This window comes from Ambystoma mexicanum, chromosome 12 (assembly GCF_040938575.1).
Source record: "Ambystoma mexicanum isolate Mex_15411 chromosome 12, UKY_AmexF1_1, whole genome shotgun sequence".
NCBI classification, from domain to species: Eukaryota; Metazoa; Chordata; class Amphibia; order Caudata; family Ambystomatidae; genus Ambystoma; species Ambystoma mexicanum.
Window position 1 is genome coordinate 460,830,949 of NC_090936.1, and position 27,335 is coordinate 460,858,283.

General features: G+C 44.3%; 1 protein-coding gene across 1 annotated transcript in view; it reads left to right on the plus strand.

Annotated features, from left to right (window-relative positions):
- The window catches only part of LRP6 (LDL receptor related protein 6), a 1,542,295-nt gene that overhangs the window by 763,953 nt on the left and 751,007 nt on the right, over positions 1-27,335 (plus strand). Inside the window, exon 10 of the mRNA XM_069628714.1 lies at positions 11,471-11,697. Within this exon, the coding sequence (XP_069484815.1) occupies positions 11,471-11,697 (227 nt within the window). The remainder of the gene's footprint in view (positions 1-11,470; positions 11,698-27,335) is intronic.

Below are 27,335 nucleotides of genomic sequence, written 5' to 3' on the forward strand. Positions count from 1 at the left end.
TAGCGAAAGTGTTACCTGGCATGTATTGTATAGTGTCATTATTCTGTGGGTGATTTTGTGTTCTGTACTGATGTCCGTGTAGTTGTGCGTTACCTCTTTGCCCTGCATTTCCTTGTTGTTGGTGCTGTCCCATGGGGAGGCCGTATGGGCTCCCTGGGTGTGGGTGACCGTACTGTTCTGCCTCCTGGAACCCGTTGTTTTGTCTGCTTCTGCACTCCCTCGAGTAATGTCCCCACCTCCCACAGTTCCAGCAGCTCCCCTGTGGACCTCTGGGACCCTGCCATCCATTTCCTCCCACTCCACCATACCCTTGTCCCCCTCTTCGGCCCCTGTACCCACCTCTACCCCCTCGTGGGGCCCACTCTTGCCACATTGGACCTCCGTTCTGCTCCTGCTCAGTCCACTGTCGTTGTCCTTGTCCTGCCCAATTTGCTGCTATTCTTCCTTGTATTGCTATTTGCCCCTCCTCTCCTTCTTCTCCCTCCCTCATGAGTGGGAGCCCTGCTACCGCTGCTGCAACCTTCACCAGTTTTGATTGTACCAATTTTGCCTCGTCTGCCAACCTTTTCTGTGCTACTTCCCTCTCTCTCTCTTTTATCCTTTTGCAATGGTGCACTATTATACTTTGGATCTCTGGCCACCCCTTTGCCTCAACGCCCGCTATTTTATCGAGTGCCTTCTGCACCTCTTTTGGGAGCCCTCTCTTAATGATAAAATAAAATAGAGATGTGGATTGGTGCCAGGGTGTGCCCGTTTCCGCTCTCCACATCTCCTGCACCCGGAGAATGTAATCCATAGCATCCTCCCCGTCATTCATTGTACACTGCATTACTGACTGTAAATCTGGAGTATCTGGGAACGTCTCCCGCAGCGCATCCCAAACCCGTGCCCGCACTGTATTAAAAGACGCTCCATCATGACGGTCACAATCTAATGTCACGGCCGGGAAACCAGCCTTAACCCATACTCTGTCTGCTTGATCTCCTACTGCTGATACTAGTAGGCTTTTCACATCACCTACTGCCAGCGGTATGCCGGCAGTATGTTTCTCGAATGCATATATCCACTTGCTTGCCCCTCCGGACAACGGGGGCAATAACTTCATCAAATTAGCTTTATCCATCTGGGCCCAGGGTATATAGTTTGGTCTTCCTCCCCCTCTGTGTATTAGTGGAAGTTGTAATTTTCCTTTTAACGTTGCGCCCTCACCCACTTTGGTCGTCGCTGACCCCAATGACGCCATCCTCCCCACTCTATTCCTTAGTCGTCCCATCCACTCGTCATCTATTGTTCCTAGCGAGCATGCACCGTCCAGCTCCTCGCTTTCCCCTCCTACTGCCATACTCAACCTATCACTCTCATCTATTTCGCCTCGGACATCACATAGCAGGTCCTCTCTGATCCCTGTCTGCCGTGATACATCACTGATGCTCCCCTCTGGTGTTTCCACCTGTATTATTCTTGTCGGTTCTTCCTCAATTCTGAACAATATTTCACCCTTTTTCCATCCTTCCTCAATTTGTCTACTTTCACTTGATGTTCTGGATACACGTCCTGATCTAGTGGGAGTGCATGCTGTACGCTCACATATGTCTTTTATTCTTGAGAGTTCATCCTTTGCTATCGAGAGCCTCGATTCTAAATCGCTCGTTAGCTTTTCTATGTCCCCTCTCTGCGTGCTTGTCTGGGCACGCTCTCTAGTGCTTTCGTATGGTGGGGGGGCTGTTGGTCTTAGGGGTGTAGTAGTTGTAGGGGGAGGCACATAAGTAGGATCACTATACCCTGCTGCGGGGGCTGGTTTATGTAATATCGGGTACAAACTAATCACCTCTGCAGGTTGTTCTGTATTTAGCTGTTCCTTTTCCTCTCTTGGAATCATCAGTGGGTTATCTGTGGTGGAAGGTAGATCAATATTTGGTGCCGAAGCTTTGGGTGGGGGTATTTCCTCAAATAGTCTCCAGAGATCTAATATCTCCTTCCTGTTTTGCCACTGTTTGCCCTTATACTTGAGGTGAATGCACGTTCGTACCATATCTAGAACGCTTTTTTCAAAAGACCCCCCCTCAGGCCAGATCTGGGGCAATCCTTCCCCTTTTAATTCTGTTACCCATTGATCGTGGTATTTCTTGATTCGTTCAGCGTATCCCGGTAAGCTCGTGCAAATATGTGACAAGGGAGTTTCTGCCCCCATATTCTAAATCAATAGCACTGACCGTGTTCACCTCCTTTACTTTTGATTACGTATAGATATGTCTAAGTATATTTTTATGGCCCAGACAAGAGCGGACTTCTCAATGATATCACGCAAGTTAAATTCACTACTAACATTCTTTCTTACTCGCCATTCCTCATTGTCTTCGCATCCCTGTTCAATCCCGCGCAATTTTCATTCACAATCAACCACCTGCTAGTAATGGTCCACACTCTCTGGCACCCCCTCGCGGTCAGTCGTTCTTCTTCACTATTCACACGGTGCGCGCACCCCTCACAATGCTTTCCCACTCACACCTCGCTTTTTTCCTCCCTTTCCTTCCTGTCCAGCTGTCCCTGTTGTTCTACTCGGGTAACTAGATACCCGTCTGCATGTGCCAGTATTTTTGATCCCTATTTCTGCTGTTTTCCCCCCTGTCTTGGTATTTTATGTTAATCAGTTCACCCCAGGCTCACTATTAGTCCAGACCCTTACCCTCTGAGCAAAAGAATAGAAAGAAATAGCAAACACTAAAATATACTCTGTGTCTTCCCTTGCCAGACACTAATAACTTATTTTTCACTTCTTTATATATTCCCAGTACTAGTTTAGATAGCACTATGCGGCGCCGCCTTCCACCCCCTTTCGGAGCTAGGTTTCCGTCACTTCTACTTCTTCATTTACTTCTTACTCCTAATGGCCATATGCAAAGAAAAAGATAAAGAAATTTTCAAGACCCGTCTTTAGTAGACCCCCGTTATTCTTCTCCTCTACCTGTCCCCGTTCTTCTGTTCACAATTTCCCCTCCCTTCCCCTTTACGATCGCTCGCACTCGGTACTCACGTGCCCGTCTTGAACCGATAGTCTCCGAAACTGGGTCCGTCCAGGCGGTGTGGCCTTTCTGCTCAACAGTCAGCCCCGGCTCCGGCGAGCGGTACTCAAAGGGGATTTTTCAACCGGGATCCCGTACCCCTTCTAGTTTGAGTGCGCACTTCTGAGCGTACCGGTCGCCGTTGGCGGGTAGCTTCCCGGAGCCGGCTCACCGTGCGTTTCCCTTTTTGACCGGAGATTCTCGTGCCAAAAGGGGGTCGTTAAAAGGAGTTAGGAAAAATAACTTGGAGATATCACGCTATCGGGGTCACCACTGAAAGGAAGCGCCCCCAATTTCAGCACGATCCTCCCCGCAATGAGAGACAATAAGGGACTCTCCCGTAATGGGAATAAGGCCAAGACAGAGTGCGGGTGAGCGTAAGTAGGAGTTTATCCAAAGAATAGGGCATGCAAAGAACTCTGCAACCTCCGAGAGCGCTCTGTCTGACAATAGCAAAGACAGGCGTATTTCTAATACAAAAAACGTCATCAGAACCTACACACTATAGGGGGCACAAGTTAATTGGGATTGGGTGGCGTCGACTAACTATAGGTGTTGCTGCAGCGTGGTTGGTCTTGGCGTGAGGACGTCACTGGTCAGCCTCGTGGGTTGGGTTGGGCCTGGCAGGCCAGCTTGAGGTCATCCGAGCGGTGTTGGTATGCTGGGGCAGCCTGTGACAAAGATGAATACCTTTCCTGACTCGTTTGCCCTAGGCCATGCACACTGCAGTTATTCAAGAAACGACATTTAAGTTCATCAATAAATCGCTCAGCAGTTTATCTTATAAAATAAGTGCAACACATGAGGAATGCACCTCGTGAGAGGTCTGGTGGTTGTCGGTTGGGGTGAGATTTACCTGTGTCCTATTGACCGGTATTTTAGGTCGAGGGGCTGGGCTCTGGGGCCTGAGCTGAATGATACATGTCTGTCTGCTGCGTTAGAAGTTATTATATAAATGGGTCTCTGTGTCTTGTCCCAGCGTTGGGGGTCGTCTGTGCACGGGGTCATGATTCTTGGGGTGGTCTAGGGGGGTTGTGGGATTTACGAGAGGGTGCTGGTAGATCTGTGGATTCAAACGTGGGTTTATTACCGTGCTGTAAATAACACAGGTGGCGGGCTGTGGCCTTGGGTGCGGTACCGGGGCCTCTGACTCTCTGAAGCGGCTCCAGCTTGGTTGGGGGAGGTGAGGGAGCGCGGCACATGCCTTAGCTTCTTCATCTGGCAGGCTTCGTAGGGTGGGAGGGAGAGTGGCCTTGCATATATTCACAAAGGTTTTTTCCTCGTGCGTTGCTGACTTTTGAATGCAGAACTTTTATAATGTTTTGCCTTATTTTGATCTTATTTAAACACACATCTATATTTAAATTTCGTTACACATTTCTTTAATACATTAGGTCCGAGTACCTTTTCATTACATGGTATTATATCTACTACAGTGTTTAAGTATTTATATACATTCGACGGTACATGAGGTAGAACTATATTATGGACCACAGAGAGTGACGGTTGCCACTATGGGTGACTTAAGAAGACATATAGGGGTTCATGTGTCTACATATGACTTAAAGACACTTTCTCTGTGATCTAGCAGCATTAGTACAGTCACAATGTGAAGTCATATAAACATTTCTCTTTTATGGCTAATTCATAGTTTGCAGATTCTGTTTAAGAAGAGTAGTTCATTAATACCACTACTTGAATTCATTTCTGCGTCGCCCTGGCCTCGCGGACCAGGTCACACGGGGTGCAGTATTACATTGTGGATAACAGACTGTTACAGTGTTAATATCTGGTGTTAGCTCGTACCCAACTTTCTCATGGGAACGCGCTCGCAGCGGAGCTGCCATGGTGCTGCGGCGGCAGAGATGCATGAAAGGCCCTCCAAAGGTGGGGGCCGCGCTACAGTGCGCTGAACTCACGCCATCTTTGCTAGACAAGATGGCTTCTAGGCCTAACTGAATTTTGGTATATGCAGGGAACGGATACGTGTGGGCAATGTCGTCGGCGGGTGAGCCCTCCTCCACCTGGGCCCGGGTGGCATGAGGGGACGCCCACCGAGTCATGGTCCTCACCTGGGGAGAAGGCTGCAGGTGAGGAGGGCCTCGCGGCCAGTCCTCCCCTACACATTCCTCCCTTGTCATAGGGTTCAACCATTTTTTCCCATTTCTTTCTGGCCGCCCCCCGTTCCAGACAAATTCCACAGCTAGGAACCTAAGTGCATCAAAGAACTTTCTGCCAAGCCACATTGGTATGTTGGTGTATATGTATAGTAGTTTTGGCACAATCACCATTTTCAGTACTGCAACCCGGCCTATCGATGATATGGGGAGCTTAGCCCATAACTTGAGCTTGGTGGATATTGTGCTTAGTAGCTGCTCGTGATTATTTACATACAGGGAAGAATTGTCTTTGGATACCATTATCCCTACGTATCTTATTTTTTCCTTTGACCATTGTAGACCATGTGTGTTAGTTGAGTGTCTAGTAGCCTGGTTTAAAGGGAAGATCTCAGATTTAGCTTCATTAGTTTTATAACCTGAATGCTCTGCAAACTCGTATATGACTTCCATTGTAGGGCCCAGATGTAGATCAGGTTCCCGGATATACAACAATGTATCGTCCACATATAGCGATATTGATTGGGTCAGTCCAGCCATTCTAATACCTCTCTGACTCTGATGCTCCCTGATATTTGCTGCAACTGGTTCTATAGTTAGAGCAAACAGTATTGGGGAGAATGGACAGCCCTGCCTGGTACCTCTGCCTAGTGCAAACCAATCAGATAATATGTTGTTAATCAGTACCCCCTGTTTTACAATATAATAGCTTAACACATTTTAAAAAATATGGGCCTATTACAAATTTCTCGAGCACGGCGAACAAGTAGGCCCATGACACCGAGTCGAATGCCTTCTTGGCATCTAGGGATACGACCACGGCCTGTGCTTCTGGTTTTATCTGGGTCATGACCCCGAATAATCTCTGCAGATTCAGTGCCGTTGACCTAGTCTGGATAAATCCACATTGGTCTGGATGGACCAGCATGGGCCTATTGGGTAGGAGTCTTGTGGCTAACACTTTAGCGAATATTTTAGCATCACAATTTATTAGGTAAAGGGGCCTACATGAGGACATATCTTGGGGTGATCTTCTAGGTTTTAAGAGTACCATGATTATAGCTACCCTCTGGACTCTGGTAGGGTTCCTAGTTCTATCTCCTCCTCCCACACCGCTAATAGTATTGGGGCTAGTTCTGTGTTCAACTCCTTGTATAGTTCCGCTCTCGGCCCATCTGACCCTGGCGCCTTACCACTGGCTAGTGATTTTATCGCTTCAGTGATTTCTTCCAGCGTTAGGGGTTGGTCTAATGCGAGTTTATTTTCCATTGCAAGTTACGGGAGTGTTATATTGTCTAGATAGGCGATCAACTCACTAGGTGTTTTGGAGTCGTGGTTTGAGTACAATTCTGCATAGAAATTAGCAAACGCGTCGCTGATTCCTTCCTCGCTTGTGATGACTGAACCATCACTAGTGACTATGTTGGAGATCGGCGTGTGTTGTTTCTCAGCCTTTAATAGATTCGCCAAGGTGCGGCCTGCTCCGTTTCCTTCGCCATACTGGCGTGCCCTAATTGGGGCCTATATATATATATATATATATATATATATATCTCCTATTTGCCTGCCTATTGAATTCCTGTAGGTTAGAATTAATGTCTATTATCTTGGCCTCATGTGTATTAGTATATAGTGATTCCAGTTCGCCTATGTGTTTCTCCACCCCTGTCAATTCAGCTCTGACCGACTTCAATAGGCCGGTGGATTTGGAAATGAAGACCCCCCCCCCCCCACCCAGACTTTGAAGGTTTCCTGCACTTTTGTCCACTGATCTCCTATTGGTTTGAAAGAAACCTTCCACCTTGATATGTAGAGCCTCTGCAACAGTTAGGTCCTTAAGAATTTCTGGTGGCATTCTCCAATCCTTAACGAAGGTTATGCCTCGCCAAGGGTCATTTCTAAGGAAACTGGGGTATGATCTGATAGGGTGCCGGGATACAGCTCACAACTGGTAACTCTAGACTATTCTATGCGGGATTCAGTGTCGTGAACAGAGGAATAAAAGGTGTATTGCCTCATTTTGGGTGCAGTGTCCTCAGGCATCTACCATGGACATTTGTGATAGGATGTTTATCGTAGTGGCAGCCTTGGTAGGAGTTCGGATTTTAGTAGTCGAGCGGTCTAGAGAGACATCTAGGATGGTATTAAAATATTCCCCTCCACAGTATATGCTCGTCCCCCCAGGGGTGCATGTCAAGTACAACATCCATATAGAAGTCTGGGTCATCAATATTGGGACCATATGTGTTTACAAGTATGACCACCTTTCCTGCTATGCTACCCCACACTATTACTTATCGATTTTGCGGGTCCATTTTATTCTTCACGAATTGGAAACCTATGGAGGGGTGTACTAGTGTAAGGACTCCTTTGGCCTGAGTCGAATATTCGGTGTAATATCTTTGTTGCCCCCAGCTTCGAAGGAGTTCTGCGTTTGCCCTCATGAGCGCATCTGTTTCTTGTAGCATGACTACTTGTGGGTGATGTCTGATAATATATGTCCCCACCTTTCTTGATTTAGCTTAGTTATTAAGACCTCTGACATTCCATGTAAGGAGTTTTATTTGTTACCCATTAACTGTTGCCCTGGTGTCTTCCATTTTTGTATTGTGGTATAGCTTTTTCCATCTCTGTGGTCTGCGACCATGTATTGTGTGCAGCAGTGTGTCTGCAATTTTTAACATATTGGACCCTTCCAACTAGGTCCCATCGACCCAACGCCCCTCCTCCCCCCTTATGTAGCTTAACAAACCATGTTAATCTTTGTTGCAATGCCCACTCCCCGCATAATCTCCCCCACCCTGATAATGCTGCCCCTTAACTCTCAAAGCCCTGCTAGTGGGCATCCCCTTAACCAGTGGAACTTTCCTGGGTCACTTGTTGCAGCCATCTGGTCGCCCTCAATCGGGGCTCACGGCTCTACTGTTCATAAGCATTCATAAGGGTCTGATATTTAATGTATATTCAACATTATTGAACAAAAAGGATATATATCATAGCTTTGGTCAATCTGCAGAGTCTTGTCTCTCTAACAGGTCTTGGTCTCGCATTTTGCTCCGTTGTTTGGTTTCGGGGGGCAGAGGTAACGAGGTTTCAACATATGCCATAGCCTCTGTCGGATTTTCGAAGAAGTGAGCTCTGCCCCCATATTGTATCCTCATTTTTGCTGGAATAATTAATGCGTAGGACACATTACGCATACAAAGCTGCTTCTTCACCGGTTTGTAGGATCTCCTGTGCCCTTGGACAGCGGTTGAGAAATCCGGGTATATATGTATCCTACTCTCCTCGTGTTGTAAGGTTCCCTTTTCCCTGGATAGCTGTAGAATTGTGTCTGTCTCTGTAGTTAAGGAGACGTGCCATTATAGTGCAGGGTGGCGCACCCGGCTTCGGTGGTGGTGCTAGGGTTCGGTGGGCTCTCTCAACAAGAAAGTGATCCGAGATAGTCTGCTCCTAGGCAGATCTTTAGAAGGTTTTCCACTTGTCTTTCCATAGGGCCTTTACAGAAAGACTGAGACCCCGTCTATCCATATGTTTCTCCTTGACCACAATTCTAAATCTTCACACTTATTTTGAGTTTTGTGCAGTTTGGATTTGAGCTGCGCTTTGTTGCGGCTGTGTTGGGAGATTGTGTCTTCATTCCTGCTGATCCTGTTTTCAGCTTCTGTAATGCGCATACTTTCTTTTTCAACTCTTGCTTTCAAGGAGCCAATTGTCGCGACTATGTCGTCCAGTTTGACATTAACCGCTACAAATCCATTTTGCACAAGCGTCGCCAGGCGGTCTTCCCTTGGGTCTAATGGTTATTCTGCCTGGCTGTCCGGCGCAGTCGCTGTGGTGTTAGTCAGCCCAGCTGCCTGGGAGCTTGCAAAGTAGTCCATCGGGCCTGTTCTTTTCCCTCCTGTGCCCTTCTTTTCGTGTCGGCCCATGTAGTGTAATTGTACACTAAGGAGTGAACTGTGTCCTCCCACGTATTCGTTTCTGGTTAGGTTTCTTGCTGGGGAGGAGTTATTTTGCCTTTATTTACCCTTGGCGCAGGGTGTACACCACAAGTCTTCTTAGGATTTTTCCTCTGCGTGCACTGTCGCTCGTGGTGTGGCTTGGGGTAAAAGCTGAACTGGACAGCGCCCACTAGCTTTTTCCGGATCACTTCGTTATGTGCTAGCAGCTTGTAGTCCTACTATGACCGTTTGCTTTTTGGGTACCTCTTGTTATGGGTGGCCACTCCACCTAAAGCAAGCTGTGGCGATGCACTCCTGTTATATGTGCCACTTCACCCCTCCCAGCCTTACTGCACTCTGGTGTTGCTTTTATTTCCAGGCACTTTACCCTTTCTATATGCATTGGTTGGGGCCCACACTCCATGCCGCAATCACTTCACGTTTCGTTTTTACTGCCCGGCCTGTTTTCTGGAGCCTGTGTGCTTCCAGTCCTTCACGTTATGGCCAACTGTTGTTGTCTCCCCGCGTGTTTTGGCCGCGCCTGCCCGGACAGCCACAGGGGACAGGTCTGTTCAGTGACCGTGTCTCCCCCGCCGCTGGGTGTCACACGCAACTTTTGGGCCCACACCAGCCCGACATCGGGTTAAGTGCAGGTGGGGAGCCGCACGCATCGCCGTCTCGGCCCTCTCCAGCCCCACGCGACTCCGCTCTCACCTCTCATGCGTTCTCCACAGCTCTCGGATTGCTCCCTAACAGGGGGGGGGGGGACAGGCACCGGAGTCTGTCGCCCCACAGGATTCGGATGTTGGCTGCGGTCGCTCCACCTCCTCCCCCATGCAGCCTCTCACCAACTCAAATCCACAGCTCTTTTGGGCTGGCGTGGAGCCCCAGGTCCACGATGCAGACGCCTCGCAGCCGGTCTGGCATTCTGTCCAAATATCTCGGTATATTATGCGCAGATTCTCGCAATTTTTTTCTGGGTGTGTTCTTTCAAGCTTCTAGTAGCCAGTTTTGTGTCTGCACAGTATTTAAACAGACCCTGTGAGGATTAATATAAACATGATTCTTCTCGGGGCTGGAGCTCCTCTTTTAGGCGGCCGTTCACTCCGCGTGCAACAGCGCCCCCCCACCTTTAAGTGTTTATTATGCGCAGAATGGAATTACCATACTAAATGGCCCCAGACTCAATCGGGCGGACCCATATAATATGACAAAGTACTATTTTATTGTCAGTTCAAAATAAAGTGGGGCACTCTGGTCAACCACAAGCAGTAGTCCACACGATTTTAATTACACACAGGCTTTAATCCTCAATATGCGTCAGCTATTGCGCCATCCGACGTGGCAAATTTAAAACCTATTCAAGGGAGGGGGGTTGGTTAAGGGAACATATGTACCTATAGTATGTGTAATTGTGAATAACTTCATTGGCTGCCTCTTATCTAGTAGGCCTGCCTTGAACTACCTCTAAATACATTTAATACTGATTATAACTGAATACAGTAGCCGATAAGCCTCTGCAGCTTTGTTCAGCAGGTTGCTGCATGGACCCATATGATTCGTTGGTTCTCTCCCAACCTTGGATTTTCGGCTTGTTAGCAACATGTAAGCAAAACGAAACCCAGGTGCAGAGAACAATGTCTGAATACTACCCACTTGCTCCAGTTAGTCCAGCTCTCGTCAGGCCCTTAGCCAAAGCTTCTCCTTTGTAGTTGACATTGCAGCCTGTTCTTTACTCTGGGATCTTTGAGGGAGTGTGGGTACACCCTTATCTTCATCCGGAGCTTAATGAGTGGCTCTTGTTTTCACCCTCTGAGGCACTTGTGAGGAGACCACAAGTTTGTTCATTTTTACCTCTTATTTAATGCTATTTAATTGTACTAGGTGCTATTACTCCTTTTGGCCTCTGGAGACTTATTCAATCCATCTCACATATGCTTCCTGCATTTATTATCATCCAATACTTGGCACCTGTGGATATTTTCTTCTTGGCTTAATCTAAGTGAAATATGACATGCCAATGTCCACATGGTTCACAGCTGCAACTACCCTTCACATTAGCCCCCGATACATTTCGGGAGGCATCCAGTGAATCCCTTTTCAAGCCAATCTTTCAGGCATCTAATGGATTATCAAGTGCTAATGAACTGGTGTTCAAGTGATCATTGATATTGTTAACTGTCCTTAAAGGCGAGCAACTGTTCCTTCTTGGTTCATTGTATAAGAATGTTTTCGGAGAGTGAAGTACATTTTGCACAAACCTCTTCTAAGTCAGCCCTTTATGGGCAATGTTACTGTACAGAGGTAAAGAAAAACAAAGGTGCATTCTATTCTATTCCTTTTCTTGCAGACCATTAGTCGTGCATTCATGAATGGCAGTGCACTGGAACATGTGGTGCAGTTTGGTTTGGATTACCCGGAAGGCATGGCTGTGGATTGGCTGGGAAAGAACCTCTACTGGGCAGATACTGGAACAAATCGCATTGAAGTATCAAAGTTGGATGGCCAGCACCGGCAGGTTCTGGTGTGGAAGGACCTGGACAGCCCTCGTGCCTTAGCACTGGATCCTGCTGATGGGTGAGAACACATTTTTATTCTAGTTTTATTTTTTGTAAAACATTGAAGGTCAAACCGGTATATTTATCTACAAAGCTGGCATTGATTGATGAGGGACTAACCTGGGACCATCTTGCGTGAGCACCTGTAGACCATGCAAATGGCAGTGGCGTGCAGAATAAATCAAGATACCAATCGGACATAATGTAATAGATCTAGATTTAAGATTAATCTGATAATAGGTTCAAATCCAGACACAAATTGGCATTTTAATTGGGGTTATTCGGCACTGCTATTGCTATTTTCTATAGCTAAAACTAAAATGTAGTGTTTTCCGACATTGCATCTCAACCCCATCTGAGTGTAGGGTACCAAGCGGAAGGCATACTCAGGCTGTCTCTTAACGGCACAAATAGGCTGAAGGAATGGCCAGAAATTTCAGTGCACAACAAACTGTCCCCAAGTTGTCCTTGGGAGTCCATGCATTCTCGTATTGCTCTACTGAGCTGCAATCTTTGTTTATTTCGTGATTACTGTTCTTATTATCTTGTATTCATGTATTAATTCATTTTTCGTAAATGCGCTTTTTAATTTGAGAAGCAGTCATTTATGTACACAGTTCATAGTAGCCAAAGGATTTTCGGACCCATGTGTCTGTCCTCGGGCTAAACCCTTTGTTAAAATATTAATTACGCATCGAAAGAAAAGTCACAAAACATACACACTTGTAAAAGAAAAACTGAAAAAAAACATTGTTAGAATCTATGATAAATAATATCTTTGGAACAAGTCATAAAGGAACATAAGCTTAAGTTTAAAAACCTCTGTGCACCTTATTTCGTGAATTGACTGTGAAAAATAAATAGATTACCGTATCATTCTTTCAATCTTGTTAGATTAGCCATGGTGTAACTGTTAGTCACCTGCGCTTCTTTTAGTTTGGCATAAAGCAACCAGGCGGTGTGCTCCTATTTAGAAAAAGACGATTTAAACAGACTGTCTGAAGACCATTACAATGTAACAAAACTTCAAGGAGGTGGTTGCACCATTCTTCTTACCTCTAGCAACGAGATATGGGCAACAGGAAGATTGAGGCGGTTGCCTGGCGACGGTCATTGCCTGTCCTCCTTCGAGTGCTGGCGGCATTTCGCGGGACATCATCCATATGCGGACATCACTGGCATGTGACGCTGATAGCGTGTTGACATCACGCGTTGTCTTGTAAACAAAAACAACACGGCTCGGAGGAGCTTGTGTGATATGTTATTCTTTCAAAGTGTGAGACTTTCATTACTTGTAGTGAAAATATATATTATAGAAGGTAAATACTCATGATACTTCATAGTTATAATGAAAATAATTAGTCATTAACCGGGTTATCTACTTTTTCAGTCCATTCACGAGACCAGGTGCACAGAGGTATTTAAACACTCATGTTGCTTTATGACTTGTGCCAAAGAGATTTAGTAATGGTTGTGTTTCTAACAATGTTTTTTTTCTCTTTTTCTTTTACATGTGTGTATATTTTGTGACCTTTCTTTTGAGGTGTAATTCATATTTTAACAAAAGGGTCTAGCCCTGAGGACGGACAAATGGGTCTGAAATGCATTGACTACTATGACCTGTGTACATAAATGACTGCTTCTCAGATTTAAAAAACGCTTTTATAGAAACCAAAAAGAAATGTATGACTGCAATTATGGCATTGAGCAACTTTATAGGTAACCAGGGTACTTATTCTATTGCAACAGTCATGAAACTATATTCAGCTAAAATTGTTTCATGTCTGACTTATAGTGCGGAAATCTGGAGCAGTAAATATGGCAATAACATTGATAAATTTGAAACCAAGATGTTAAGAATACTACTGCGAATGCCGAAAACATTGCCATACGAATACATGTTACTTGAATGTGATATACTGAGTATAAGAAGCAAAATACAATTGTCCTCAGCGATGTTGTATGTGAAACTCACGCGACTTACAAATGATACCTTCATGGTACGAATGATGGAGCAATACAAGGGACTAGATCGTAAAATGGATTTCATAACAATAGATAGATGGAGACTAAACTACCTTAAACTGATTAAAAACGAGACTCACTGTTGGTTGCTATATTCTGTAGCTCAGATAAAAAATAAATTGAAAAAACTGATCTGTGAAATAGACAGAGAACAAAAAATAGTAAATCTGGCAACTAAGTCGAACAGTGGAATTTTCATAGAATCTATCAGAATGAGGATGGTCAAACCAAAATATCAGATATCCTACCCTAATTGCTCCACCATTCGTTGGTATTTGTTGTTTAAATTCAATTCATGTGAGGTTTTAGAAATCCTCGGGGCGCGACTGGGAATACCGCGCAATCTTAGATTCTGCCGATTCTGTGGTGTTAACGTTATCGAATCAGCACACCATATTATATGTGAATGTGAAAGTCTACAAACAATACGTATCCAATTTTTAATGAAATACGATAATTCGATGTTCATGTGCAATATGAATAAAATATGGGTGATGCTAATGGAAGGTCACGACGTAAATCTGATCTACTTAATGACATTTTATGTGATGATTTTAGTAATTTTAAATGAACTGTCTCAGGACATTTTATATTAATCGCGTATAGAACTTGTGATATGTATTTGAAAAGTTACACTTAAGTGAAATATAGATTTTAATAATGTGATCTTATGTGATGTTTTGACACAAAATATGTAAAACTAAACTGTTATATATATATATTATCAATAAAGTAAAAATGCTTTTACATAAAATGAAAGCTTGACAACTATTATGCTTGTGGATTAATACATGAATACATGAATACAAGATAATGACTGTAATCACAAAATAGACCGACATGAAGAGCAATATGAGAATTCATGGACTCCTTAGGACTACTTGGGGGCAGTTTGAGTGATGTCTATGAATTTTTTGGAAATAGATGGTGCCAGCCTATACCTTTTTTAATTTTTTTTTTATATATTTCTTTGTTTAGGACATTTCAGTGCAACACTCTGCAAGGGTCAGATTAAAGGTGGCACATCGGCTGGTGCCCCCCCTCTTGCTGGCACTCTGCTTGCCTTTTCCCACACAGTTGTCTCATATTCAGTCACTCGTTTGACACAGATCCTTCTCAGTGGTCACCAAGCAGCTGGTGTTATTGTGTCCCATTTGTAGAAGTGCAATTCCAACTATAGAGGTTGCCTGAAAGCTAAGCCCTCTGGCTCTCTGCAAAATTGCCTTATAATGCAAACACTGTGAAGTATTTGTGTGTAGGATAGCCTGGATACTTGACTAATATAATGTGAAAGTTTCCATCTTGTGAGTTAATCAACAACAAAATTGCAAACTGCTCACTTAGGTGAAAATGCTTAACGTTTGTGAACATTCCACTTTAAGCAATTGCATGGAATAGAGCATTTCGCTGTTGGAAAGGTTCTATGGAAAATGTAGTAATTTCCTTTACATAGATGAATACAACTATAATTTGCTCCATAGAAAAAATAACTAGCATATTTTCGAAATCTTTTCTTTTTGTATGTGGAACCTTCCGTTGCTTTTCACTGCTTTCCTTCACTCTGCTCATTTAAACTGTTGGTGCATATGCGAATGGCTGCAATTTTGGGCATGACGTTTGATTGAATTTGTATCCCATCTCCTATACAAAAATATTTCATTGTCATATGTTATTAGTCGGTCTTGATAGAATACATAAACTAAACTAATTGCAATTCATTGCATCGTTAAATTCTGAATTCATTAATAAACTGGTAGGTTTCCAAATGGAGCAATCCAGATAAAGTATTGAGGTATTTTATGACCCCTTAAAAAATTTGAATGTCCGAAATCAAAAAGGTATTAAATACAGTCAAAGGTAACCCGTTCCTGGCGATCTCCTAAATGGTGTTGTGATAATGGTTTTGAAAAATGAAGGTTGGTTGTCATGCAAAAGTTGCTGATCCCTTATTTGTGGCTGCTACACAACAATGAATATTTGTTAATACAGAGCTAGGATAAATTGTCTTTGCACCAACTTAGATTTTTTAGGGCTCCCTTGTTTGTTTGATGCCAGTTTTGGAAAAAAGACGGAATAGTGCAATTTCTTGCTTTTATTATACTTTTATTTTTATTTTCAAAATTGTCTCTACACGTGTTTCACCGTCCAGATTATTAAGAATGGATCATCAGAGTTTTTGAGCAATCAAATTCATTCACTGTGCCCTTCTTAAAAGGGTTCCTCCTTCCTACAGGAAGCATCGCGCACCATAACAGGCGGACCCAGAGCCTTTAAACCACAATTCTCAACAAAAGGCGGACCTCAAGCATTTTGTTAAACAAAGATCTCTTAAGTTCAGACAGCAAAGAAATTCAAAACTGGCAAAAAAGTTTCTCAAGGTTCCACACTGGGCTGAAACTGCTATTTCAGTACACCAAGTGTGAATTAGAGCATCATATGAACACTTTTTTAAACCAAAGGAGGAACCCTTTTAAGAAAGGCACAGTGAATGAATTTGATTGTTCAAAAACTCTCCTGATGATCCATTATTAATAATCTGGATAGTGAAACACGTGTAGAGAGAGACGGAGACAATTTTGAAAATAATAATAATAAATGTACGCTAAAAGCAAGAAATTGCACTATTTCGTCTAAAGGGAGCACTAAAAAATCTAAATTGGCGCAAAGACAATTTATTCCAACTCTGTATTAACGGGTATTAAGAATACATATTAATTTGAAAAGACAGGAGAATTTTCACACGTGTGTCCACAAATTATAGGCCTATAACAACGTTACTGTTTTTACTAAAATTCCTTGACAAAATGGCTTACAACCAAGTCCAAGCTCACTTGGAACAGAACCAACTCCTTGGCACCAGACAATCCTGGTTTCCATCCTAACCATAGTACAGAAACAGCTCTCTTTGATCTCAAAATCCAACTGGACACTATCAGAGACTCAGGAAAGCTCTGGATCCTATTATTATTGGATGTATCTGCAGCGTTCGACCTCTTGGACCACAACAAACTCTGCTCCACTCTAGCTAAAGATTTCAATTTTTCCATGGACGCCACCACGTGGAGAAAATCCTTCCTGGCTGAACGAACATCTAGAGTGTCCATAGGCAAATAAGCTGCAGATCCCATACCAGTCCCTATAGCGTCCCTCAAAGTTCCTGCCTATCACCCACACTCTGTAACACTTATACGAAGCTCCTCTTCTCAGCGCTGGATGATATGGGTGTCATCTACACCAACTTTGCAGATGACACCCAGATCCTTATCCCCCTATCAGGGAACTACATCCGAGACACATTGACTATAAACAAAATCGACTCCATAATCCAAAACTGGATGGCTTTAAACAGCCTCTGCCTTAACGATGAAAAGACAGATTCTCATTGTGGGCTCCCAATCCAAAATAAATGCTCTTCATCCAGACTATGCCGCCATCAATATAGATGGCACAACCATTCCAGTACTCAAACATGTAAAAAACTAGGAGTTTACTTGGATTCTAACCGTTCCTGATCAATCACATCAGCGCACTCTAATCTTCCACATCCTACACTTCAAAACTTATCTGCCTCAGCTGCCAATTCTTGACATCCACCAATTGCATCACTCTAGCCAGGGCCTTGATCCTCTCAAGACTTGATTATTGTAATGTACTACTTCTAGGCACCTCTACCCCTAACCTCAATAAGTTGCAGCTGACACAAAATAAAGCCCTGTGGGCTGCCCTTGGAATAGGATCTGACCATATATCCAATACCAGAAGAGAGTACCATTGGCTACCCATCAAAGCCAGAGTCATATTCTCAACCTTGTGCATCACTTTGAAATGCCTCCATGAAAATGCTCCCATCTATTTAAATCGGGTAATAACCCAAAAGAAAAACACCAGATCCTTAAGATCTAATAACCACTCACTACTGGCAATACCTCGATATAAAAAGACCAGAGCAGGGGCCGCTCGTTTCCAGCACCTAGCCCCCAAACACTGGAATTCTCTTCCCCTCACCATCAAAAATGAGAACTCTCAAGGGTTTCAAAAATGTGCTGAAAACTTGGCCATTCAACCAATACCAATATATATAGCCATCACAACACTCTGTAGAAATGTAACATGTCTTCTCCTATGTACATACACCTGTTCTGTGAACTACTATGATTGTACGCTCTTTGTTCTATGTCATGTATTGTATTGCTTTCCAATAGAACTGCGCTACACCGGCCTCCTAAATGTATGCATTTTTAAGCTGTCTGTAACCTCGCTGTGATACCTAAGGGTCTGTGTGATTAACAAATGCAATAAAAATAAAATAAAAACAAAGCTCAAAATAGCAAAGTGCATGACCATCAAGATTTCTCAAAATAAACTGGTGAAGGTTATATAATTTGAAAAGAAAAAAAAAAGATCTGGGAACCACCCTTATTTCTGATTACTGGGTATTTAATTACTTGTCATGCCAGGAAGTGTGCCAACTTTCAGGTAAGTGTTTATTTCATTGACTTGAATTACTTAAACTTTATTTACTTGGCCATTGCAAAGTTGCTCAGATGAAGACACACCTTGCTAGGGTATGATGGACCAGTGCCCTAAAGCGGGAATAATTCCATGCAGAATCACCACACATATAAAAACTACATAACCAGCAAAAATAAAGCTCCCTTTCAATTGTATCTGTTAAAGTGCCCAGTTGGGCAACTTTGCCCCTTTTCTGTCGTAGCAATTGCCTTGAATGCAGCTCGCTTCCTGTACAATCTGTGCAAGACAGGTACTAGAGTAAATATATTAAATGAAACTTGTACAGTTTAAATAGCAAGGTTTGGGGTTAGAGGTTTTAGTTGTTCCCTCGTACCTCTGTTGGCCAGCAGGCAAAGGTGAATTTACATTGGGATCTCTGATATTTGGTTATGATGCTTAAATTGAACTAAATTTCCCTATCCGGTGTTTCACATAGATGGATAGCAGTATTCCTACATCCTGACCTTTTCCGTCATACTAGTCCTCTCTGGAACATGGTTGTCACATCTTCAAAGGTTTAGAGATGTACCACTTAAAGAGAGCTCCGTCTCCTCATACATTGCTTTGACGCACCACATGATTCTTTTTCTCAGCTTGATAGGGAAGGGATGCGTTTTCTGCATCTGTTGTGCAGACTTCCGTTAACATTTTTTGTAAAATGTCACGCTTCACAAACCCTGGCCTCACACTCTGGTGCAACTTGTTCGCCTTGTTACTCAACAACCCTGACCAACTGGCTCCATTGATTACGTAATTTTCATATTTAACCTTGTCTTTAGTGTTGGTGTTTTTCGGTCAGTTCCACTACACTCCACTTTATGGCATTCCACCAACAGTACATTGCCTGTGAACATGCGAATAGATACGCATTTGTACCTCAGCCCAGTGATTCCTTACATATATTTGTATGTCTACTTTGCACATCGGCAAGCAGGTCTAACTTCAACAATGTTCTTGAGCGCATATCATTTGGCATTGAATTCCCTCGACCGTCTGCCTTACAGTAGTGCAAGACGGATGCATTAACTGGGTGAAGTGGGCAGTAATTGGACAGTGAGAAAGGACAGCACAAATCAGATAAAGTGGACCGAGAATGATATTGAGTTTATATTATTTACATAACATAAATCTTAGTCATACTCTGTATGTACTTCGATGTATAGGCAATGAAGGAAGATGCAGGATTAAGTGAAAGCGGAATACCAGATGGGTTAGGTGTGCCAAGAGACAGGAGGTTCTTTTTATGGCATTCTTGAAGTCTTGCAGGGTGTTGATGGACTTGGTGTCACAGTGGAATGAGTTCCATCGGTTGGGCAAGTGGAGGGAGGGAGGAAGGAATTAATGTGAGATGTAGCACCACAAGGGCTAGGATTAGAGACTGACGAGCTAAAGATTGCATAGTGTGAGTGGTTGAGTAGCGGTAGATGGAGCCAGCCAAGTAGTGGGTGGGAGTGGCACATCGATATATCTGTAGATTAGAAGAAGGAATTTGAAGATGATAAATTGTGCATGAACTGTTCATCCTATCCAGAGCTGCTGTGTAGAGGTGAGTGAGGATCGTGAGTTTGAAAAGGATTGGGGTAGCAAAGTGTTATATTTTGCAGTGTGGGCTAAAGTATTAAAGAGGCATTCAATCGAGATGTTGGATCATTAATCCAGTCTGAAATGTATATAGATAGAGCTGTACTGTGGCTGATTGGCATATGAGAATGGATTACATTTTCCTTATATTAAGGTGGATAAGCCTTGCATGTTTGATGGTAGAAGTAATTGATGATTATTGTCTCATTTGGGAGTTGAAAAAATACCCAGGTGCTGGGCAATGAGGGAATGGGGGTAAGGGTGCTTGGCTAAAGGACATTGTAAGGATGGAGCACTATGGCTCCAAGAGCTGGAGATGTTTTGCCTCTGTTTTGTAGGAAGGTGGCATCAAATGGCAAAGTGCAATTGACTTTCCAATGATGGTCACACATTTGGTGGTACAGGAAAGCAGCTCTGTTAAATGTGTGAGAACAGATGATTTTTTGCTTGTCGTCGGCAAAGGAGGTTACCAAGGTTTGAAGTCTAGAGTGAATATGAAGGCACCAAGAGCAGACCCCTGGAGAAACCTGACGTTTAGAAGTGTAACAGAATGTTTCAAGAGATTGAAAAGTAGCTGCTAGATAAGTGAACCAAAATTCCAATTTGTAGGCCACTTGCCACAAGCAAAAGTCACCCGCCCCATTTGTGAAAGTAGTGTGGTGGATGACACGTCGCAAACCCATGTGCACCGAAACGTTGGGGCGGCGGGACATACGCATACCTAATAAACTACTGTTTATCACTCTCGTATCTGTATCCTTTATTCACCTAGTTTCCTTCAGGGGTGAGCAATCTAACTAGGCTTTCTGCACAGAAGTCAGAATGCTGTTGAACAGTATGCATTTCCTTTTTTAAGAATACAAAAAACTCAAGTCTTGCAGAGTTGATAACTTTGTCTTACTGCCCAAGGAAGAGACGCATGTGGTCTTTAAAGCTAGCAAACAAAAATATGCATTATCTGTCATATATGCAGTTTCTTGTACTACTGACTTTTTTCATAAAACAAAGTTGCTGTTCTCATCCAGGCATTTCCCATGGTTGTTCCGTGGACTTTGAACCCTCTTTTTAGGCTCTGAACTTGGACATTGTTTTGGGAACTTATTTTTGTTTTCTTGTAATCCTTGACTTCCAGAACCATGAACTTCCTGCTATCCATTGTGTGTGAAAATGGTTCCTTGTTATATATGCACAACAGAATATTGGATGCCCTCTGTTTTAAGCCCCACAATGGGAGAGCATATACGCGAATCGTGGGTGCCTTGTAACAGCAGCTTAATAAAAGCTCTCATTACAAATTTGCATTTTTTAAAAGACTTTTGGCAGCCCTTTTTTCAATTTACAATTCAGCCTATGGTGGGAGTTGTTTGCCGATTAAAACATTTTCTTTGCGCTTTGAAATGGTTGGCTTTGTAAAGAAAAATAATTGGAACAAATGTATTAACGGCACTACTTCACACTGTATTTCATCTTTTAGCAATGTTTCACACTAGACTTCTTCGGAAAGGTGAAAATTATGATTTTCATCACTAGAGCTGTGAGCTGATAGTGTTGGGTGTGTTCATGTGAGAGTCTGTGTGAATCTGTGTATCCACAGTCCCCTGTGTATGCAGGGTGTCCCTGGGTCTGAATAACTGCAGTCACTCACATTTGTATGTGCAACACCTGTTGCTTATGGTGGAACTGGAAGTCTCCCCCTCCGCCTCGCCCCCCTCAACCCAGGAAAACCAAAAGTCGATGCGCCTGGTGGTTACTTGAAAAGTGCTGCATACCCTGACTTTGACAAAAGGGGCAGCTCAGCTGTCACACGGCAGGGGTAGATTCATTTCATTTATTTACTTCCTTACCAGCTGATTGATTGTTGCTAGGCCAGCTTCGCCAAGACTCCACAGTCCATGGCGCCCCATAACACAAGCACGCAGCGTCAGCTAGGCAGCAGCCTGAGTTAGTCTCGGCAGCAGCCTGAATACTGTGGCAAAGTAAATCCCTCTTCCTATCCAAGCAGCAATCTATTGCCTACCACCTGCTGCTGCCAAGAATGGAGTGAGGCAGGAATCGCGAATCCACACGCCCGACTCCAAATCCAGTGCAGGAGCGGCAAGTGAGTTGTCTGTTCACCGCAACCAATGAACAGACTTAGCCTTGAGTGGAGATCATTCAGAATGTTCCCTGCCTTGAAAAGGCGCCAGGCACTGCAGCACGTGATGTTGCCAGATGGTGCACTGGGCTGGACCCATGTGCACAGTGTGACGCGGGCAAAACTGTTACAATGTTGTTACAGTCCGCACATCCCCCATGCGACCTGCATTAATCGTGTATTTAATTTAAGGAAAAGCAGCTCCGTCATGGTACTGCTCTTTTCCTTTAGAAAACGAAATCCATTCAAGCTACTCATTCACACCAGCAACCCACCCGTGAGGCCCCTACTGAGGGCGATGCCTGGGGCAGAGTACCACACATTTTACCTGCTGCAGGCCAATTTTCACTCACCATTTGCAAGTGGTGAGGGGTAATATGTTTAGAAGTGTTTGGAAAAGTGTTCCATGTGTGAACTGGAGGCGTTCTTGGTGAAGCAAGCTGCTGAATCTGCAAGTGTATAGCAAGGCTGGTGCAGTCTCCTTTAACAGGAGGCAGTGATTGCTGGTTAAAAGACCTGGGCAAACGCAAAGCATTTGTAAAAGTGTTCCATGTTCTGTGTTTGGTGGTCGGCTGGACGACTGAAGACATCAGCTCCAACTCTTGTTTCCCCCAGCGCCAGCGTGGAATGACTGAGCATTTCCTGGGCGGTGAGTTCTCTACCCAGACGGTACACGTGCTTGCTGTGAAGGGCCTGGCCCTCACTACAACAGCATTGGTTCTGCTGTGTCAATGTGCGCGTGGGGAGCGTGGTAGTAGCTAATTGCCTGCCTGGGCGCTAACTTTTCATACGGAAGTTTTTCGCTGTTTACAAACTCACGTCTATAAGGCGAAATTTGGATGACATCAAAGCCGCATTATAGTCAGCAAACTCGTTGACTGTGCTCAGATCTACCACTGAGGAAACCTTCTGACCGTGATCCCTTGGTGGGTCGTGGAAGATATACAGAGGGTGTCCATTCTTTAAAACAAGTTGGTGTAAAGTAATCGAAGGAAACTTACTGCGAGACGTGTTTGCAAGACTCAATTAAAGTCCAACTGACCGAAAAATTAAAACTCGCCAGCTTACTTAGTCAGCTGTTAAATCTATGGAGATCTGTTCGGAAACCGCAATGGGAGAAACCTCTCCTCACATTTTGGCAGCGTGTAATGGCACTGCCAGCCTCAACTGGAGTTCAGAGGTAATCGAGCGAAACAACCTGAAACCGCGGAAAGGCAATATGGCTGCAGAGTCAAATGCAGCAGAGAAAGCAATGGAAGGGAGTGATACTGTGAAACAGAGGGTGGAGGTGACAGCGGCCATGGAGAACTGGACTGAGGTTAGAGCCATTGATATGGCGCCAGCCCAAGGTGGCAAAATGTCATTAGTAGCTGAGAACTTAATCAGGAATGAGGCAGAGTCGGAGCTCCAGTCCTTTGAGACTGTCTGAGATCAACTGCCTTTCCCCCTAGATGGATGTACGTAAAAACAGACATAGCAGCTCAATTATCACGGGACCTCACAGTTAACTGGTAGAATTTCTGCCCAAAAAAGAAAGCGCCTGGCTTCTATTAAAGATAGGCTCTAAGCCTTAGGGGCTAATATGTCCTTTGAGGACCTGACTATAACTGATTCCCAGCCATTTATGCACTGTGATCCCCCAAAAGAGAAGTCTTAAGGTGGGCGAGGCAGTGGAAGTCCGAGGCAGCAGGGACTTAGTTTTTACATTGGGCCAACTCACCCAAGGTCTTCTCTCACATGCTGCTCATAGAAAATCCTCAGACATCGACTCAACTGATTCCTCAGTAGGAAGTCAGGATGACTTGGCTTGGGGTAATCGGTGTACAGTGGGACAAACTCAACGAACAAACGTCGATCTGATGGAGCTTCAGAGAACAATCATGGCCTCTTTCAATCTCATTGATGCCGTTAACGAAACTCTGAGTTGATTCATGACTCAGTGCGAGACCAGGGAACACTTATTGCTATGATTGATTTGTTTATTTGTATAGCGCCTACACACAATGTGTTTCTAGGCGCTTCAAGGAGGGATGGAACATGGGAGAAAACAAATGACATTCTTACAAGTCCTTGAAACAATTCAGAATGTGAAATAACTATCATAATAGGCCTGGCGACATTTCTGATAGTGCAAGTGCTGAAACGTTTATGGAGGAGGGGAGGAGGAGGAGGAGGGAAAAGAAAATGAGAACAAGCAAGCAGTAATATTACTATGCCTGACGACAATTGATGTAGTGCATGAGTATAACAAGAGGAATGGGAGAGGGAGCGGAGGCTGGAGTGAGGGGCAAGGGGAGGAGCAAACAAATGACTATCCTGTTTGGTCTGGTGAGGATTCAGAATACAGCATGGTGGGGAAAGGGAGAAGACGAGGAGGGCAGGGGGGACAGACAAGCTGCTATCAAAGGTCATGAGACAAGTGATAAGAGTAAGTGCCAAATGACATAAAGGACAGAATGTGGGGAAAGGAGGAGGAGAGTGGCTGCGAAAGACCGGCAACTACGATTACTACGCCTGACAGCAATTGGGGTAGTGCCAGGCATTAACTGGGAGAAGGGAGGGGTGGGGGAGAGGAGAGGGAGGGTAGCTGCAAAAGACAGGCAACTACGATTACTATGCCTGGCGACAATTGGGGTAGTGCTGGAAAATGGCAGGAGGGGTGATGGGAGGAGGGGAAGCGGAAGGTAAGATGAAGAGGGGGAAGGAGAGGAGCAAGAGGTGGGGGGACAAAGACATGCAGCCCACAAACATGTCTATACAAGGAAAAATGAGGTAGCAGAGTACATGGAGGGGAGGGAGACCACAACAAAGGAGAAGCAGGGGAAAGAGGGTAGGGTGGGTCATAGAGACGAATAACAGGGGTGTGGCAAGCGGTATGGAGGGGTAAGGAGCAGATAAGGGGAGAGGGGGCAAGGAGACAAATCAAAGGGGCAAGGGGGTACAAGGGGAGGAACATCAGGGCAACAAAGGGGGGAGGGAAGGGGACAGAGGAAGCAACGCAGGGCAAAGGAGGGGTGTGTGGAGGGACAAGGGAAGCAACGGAGCATCCGAGGGGGGAGGGTGACAAGGGAAGCACATGGGGGAATGGAGCGGGAGGGAGGGACAAGAGAAACACTATGCTTCAGGTGAAATTGGAAGGTCTGGCATTAAAAGTGGAAGATGGACTTAATAAAGGGGAAGAAACATCTGCCCTATGTAAAAAAAAAATCGCTTTTGCGAGCTAGCAAGAAGGTAGTGAGACTGACAAGTCTATATTGATGGAGGGTATCCTTGAAGATTGTAAGTGGATGCATGCAACATGGAAAAGTGAGCAGAGACTGGCTGGTTCAACTTTGGTGAAAGAAACACCCCAAAGGGACCCAATGGTGTTAGAAGGAGCAACCATACTGGTCCTAAATACGACCACTCAAGAAAAGGATGTAAACATGTTTTCGACCTTTTCAGGTAGAGACGCAATGGAGAAAAATGCTGCTAAGGAAAAACAGCAACCCAAGGAGAAAAAAATCAATCAAATATCCACGAGGAAAAATAAATCTAATAGCTTGAGGGCATTCCTTCGGCACTTAAGAACTAGGAAAGAGGTTGCAAGAACTTTCATAGAAGCATAGAATATTAATGTACATGGGGTTATTGAGCGAGAATACAACAAACAGGATAATTTATAGATACAGTTTGGTCCACCATTGGAGGGTGGAGGTAGTATTAGCCGAAAGAGGGATACTCAAACCTAGGCAGTCGGCTGGATTGGCTAGAATTGGTTGAATAGCCAGATTTTTGAAGCTTTTTTGAACCCAGGGAAGGATTCCTCAGTTTTGAGGTTGATGGGGAGGGAGTTCCAATGTTTAGGGTCAAGCACTTGGAAATTGGTTCCTCCCGATCTAGTGCTTTTGTACCGCGGGATCTCCAGAAGTGCATGATTGTTGGATCTAAGCGTTCTGCTAGATGGTTTTTTCTTAATGGTGTGGTTAATGTATACTGGGGCTTTGTTGGTGAGGCATTTATGTGTCACACATAGGGTTTTGAAGATGATTCTTGCCTTGATAGGAAGCCAGTGGTTCTCCCTCCTAATGTTTGAGATGTGATCAGATTTTTTTTAATTCCTAGAGCAGCCCGTAATGCTTTGTTCTGCATTAATTGTAATTTACTAAGGTTCGTGTTAGAGGTTCCTAGTAGTAGTGCATTACAGTAATCTAGTTTCGATAGAATCAGTGCTCTGGCTAGGGTAATACAGTTGGTGGGTGTGAGGAATTGACGACTTAAGGTAATAAGCTTAGATGTGGATGATGTTGAGGAAGCAAGTGCTGAGATATGTTTGACCATAGTGAGGTTGGCATCTAGGTATACTCCTAGTGTTTTCACTTGTTTGACTACAGGAATCAAGGTGCCATCAATGTTGATAGCTGTGTAGTCCGGGTGAAAGGTGCCTATTCTGGATTGGGAGCCAACAATGAGAATCTGTCTTCTCATCGTTAAGGCAGAGGCTGTTCATAGCCATCCAATTTTGGGTAATGGCATAGACTTTAATAGTCAGAGTATCTTGGTTGTAGTGCCCTGAGATAGGAATGGCAGAGAAGAGGAGCTTCATGTAGGCATTGTAGAGGGTTGGGGATAGGCATGAACCTTGCAGTACACCAATGGGAACTGCTGTAGGGTCAGCGGCATCTTTGCCAATGGAGAGACTGGATGTGTGTTCGGCAAGGAAGGATTTTACCCAGAGCGTGGCATTTTTGGAGAAACGGAAGTCGTTGGCTAGAGTGGAACAAAGTTTTTCGTGGTCTACGAGGTCGAAGGCTGCGGATAAGTCCAGCAGCAATATAATACAGAGTTTCCCAGAATCTCTAATGGTGTCCATCTGGAATTTTAGGTCAATTGGTGCCGTTTCCGTGCTGTGGTTAGGCCTGAATCCTGATTGTCTAGCTCCAAGAGCTGGTTTTGTTCCAGGTAGGTTTACATTTTTGAATAGGCCATTTTATCTGTAATTTTGATTAGGAAGGGAACTGTGGTTATTGGTCGATAGTTAGTGGGCACGGTGGGGGTCAAGGGTGGGTTTCTTTAGGAGTGGAGTGACCCAGGCTTCTTTGATACTGGCTGGGACCAGATTGGTGCTAAACGAGGCATTAATGAAATTGGTGAGGATGGGGGTAAGGGAGGATGTACATGATTTGACCAGATGGGCTGGGGAAGTTATCCCCTTTGCAATTAGAAGCTTTAAGCTTGGCAATGGTATTATTCACTAAGTCTTGGGACACTGGGGTGAAGTGGAATAGCGGGGTATTATGGTCCGTGGGCTGGTAGGTGAGTTGACGAGGGTATTTTTTTTCAGCTATCTTTTTTTTTTTTTGTGGTCATTTTATTTTGTAGCAATTCGATTTTAGATGCTAGTGCATCTTGGATAGTGGTACACC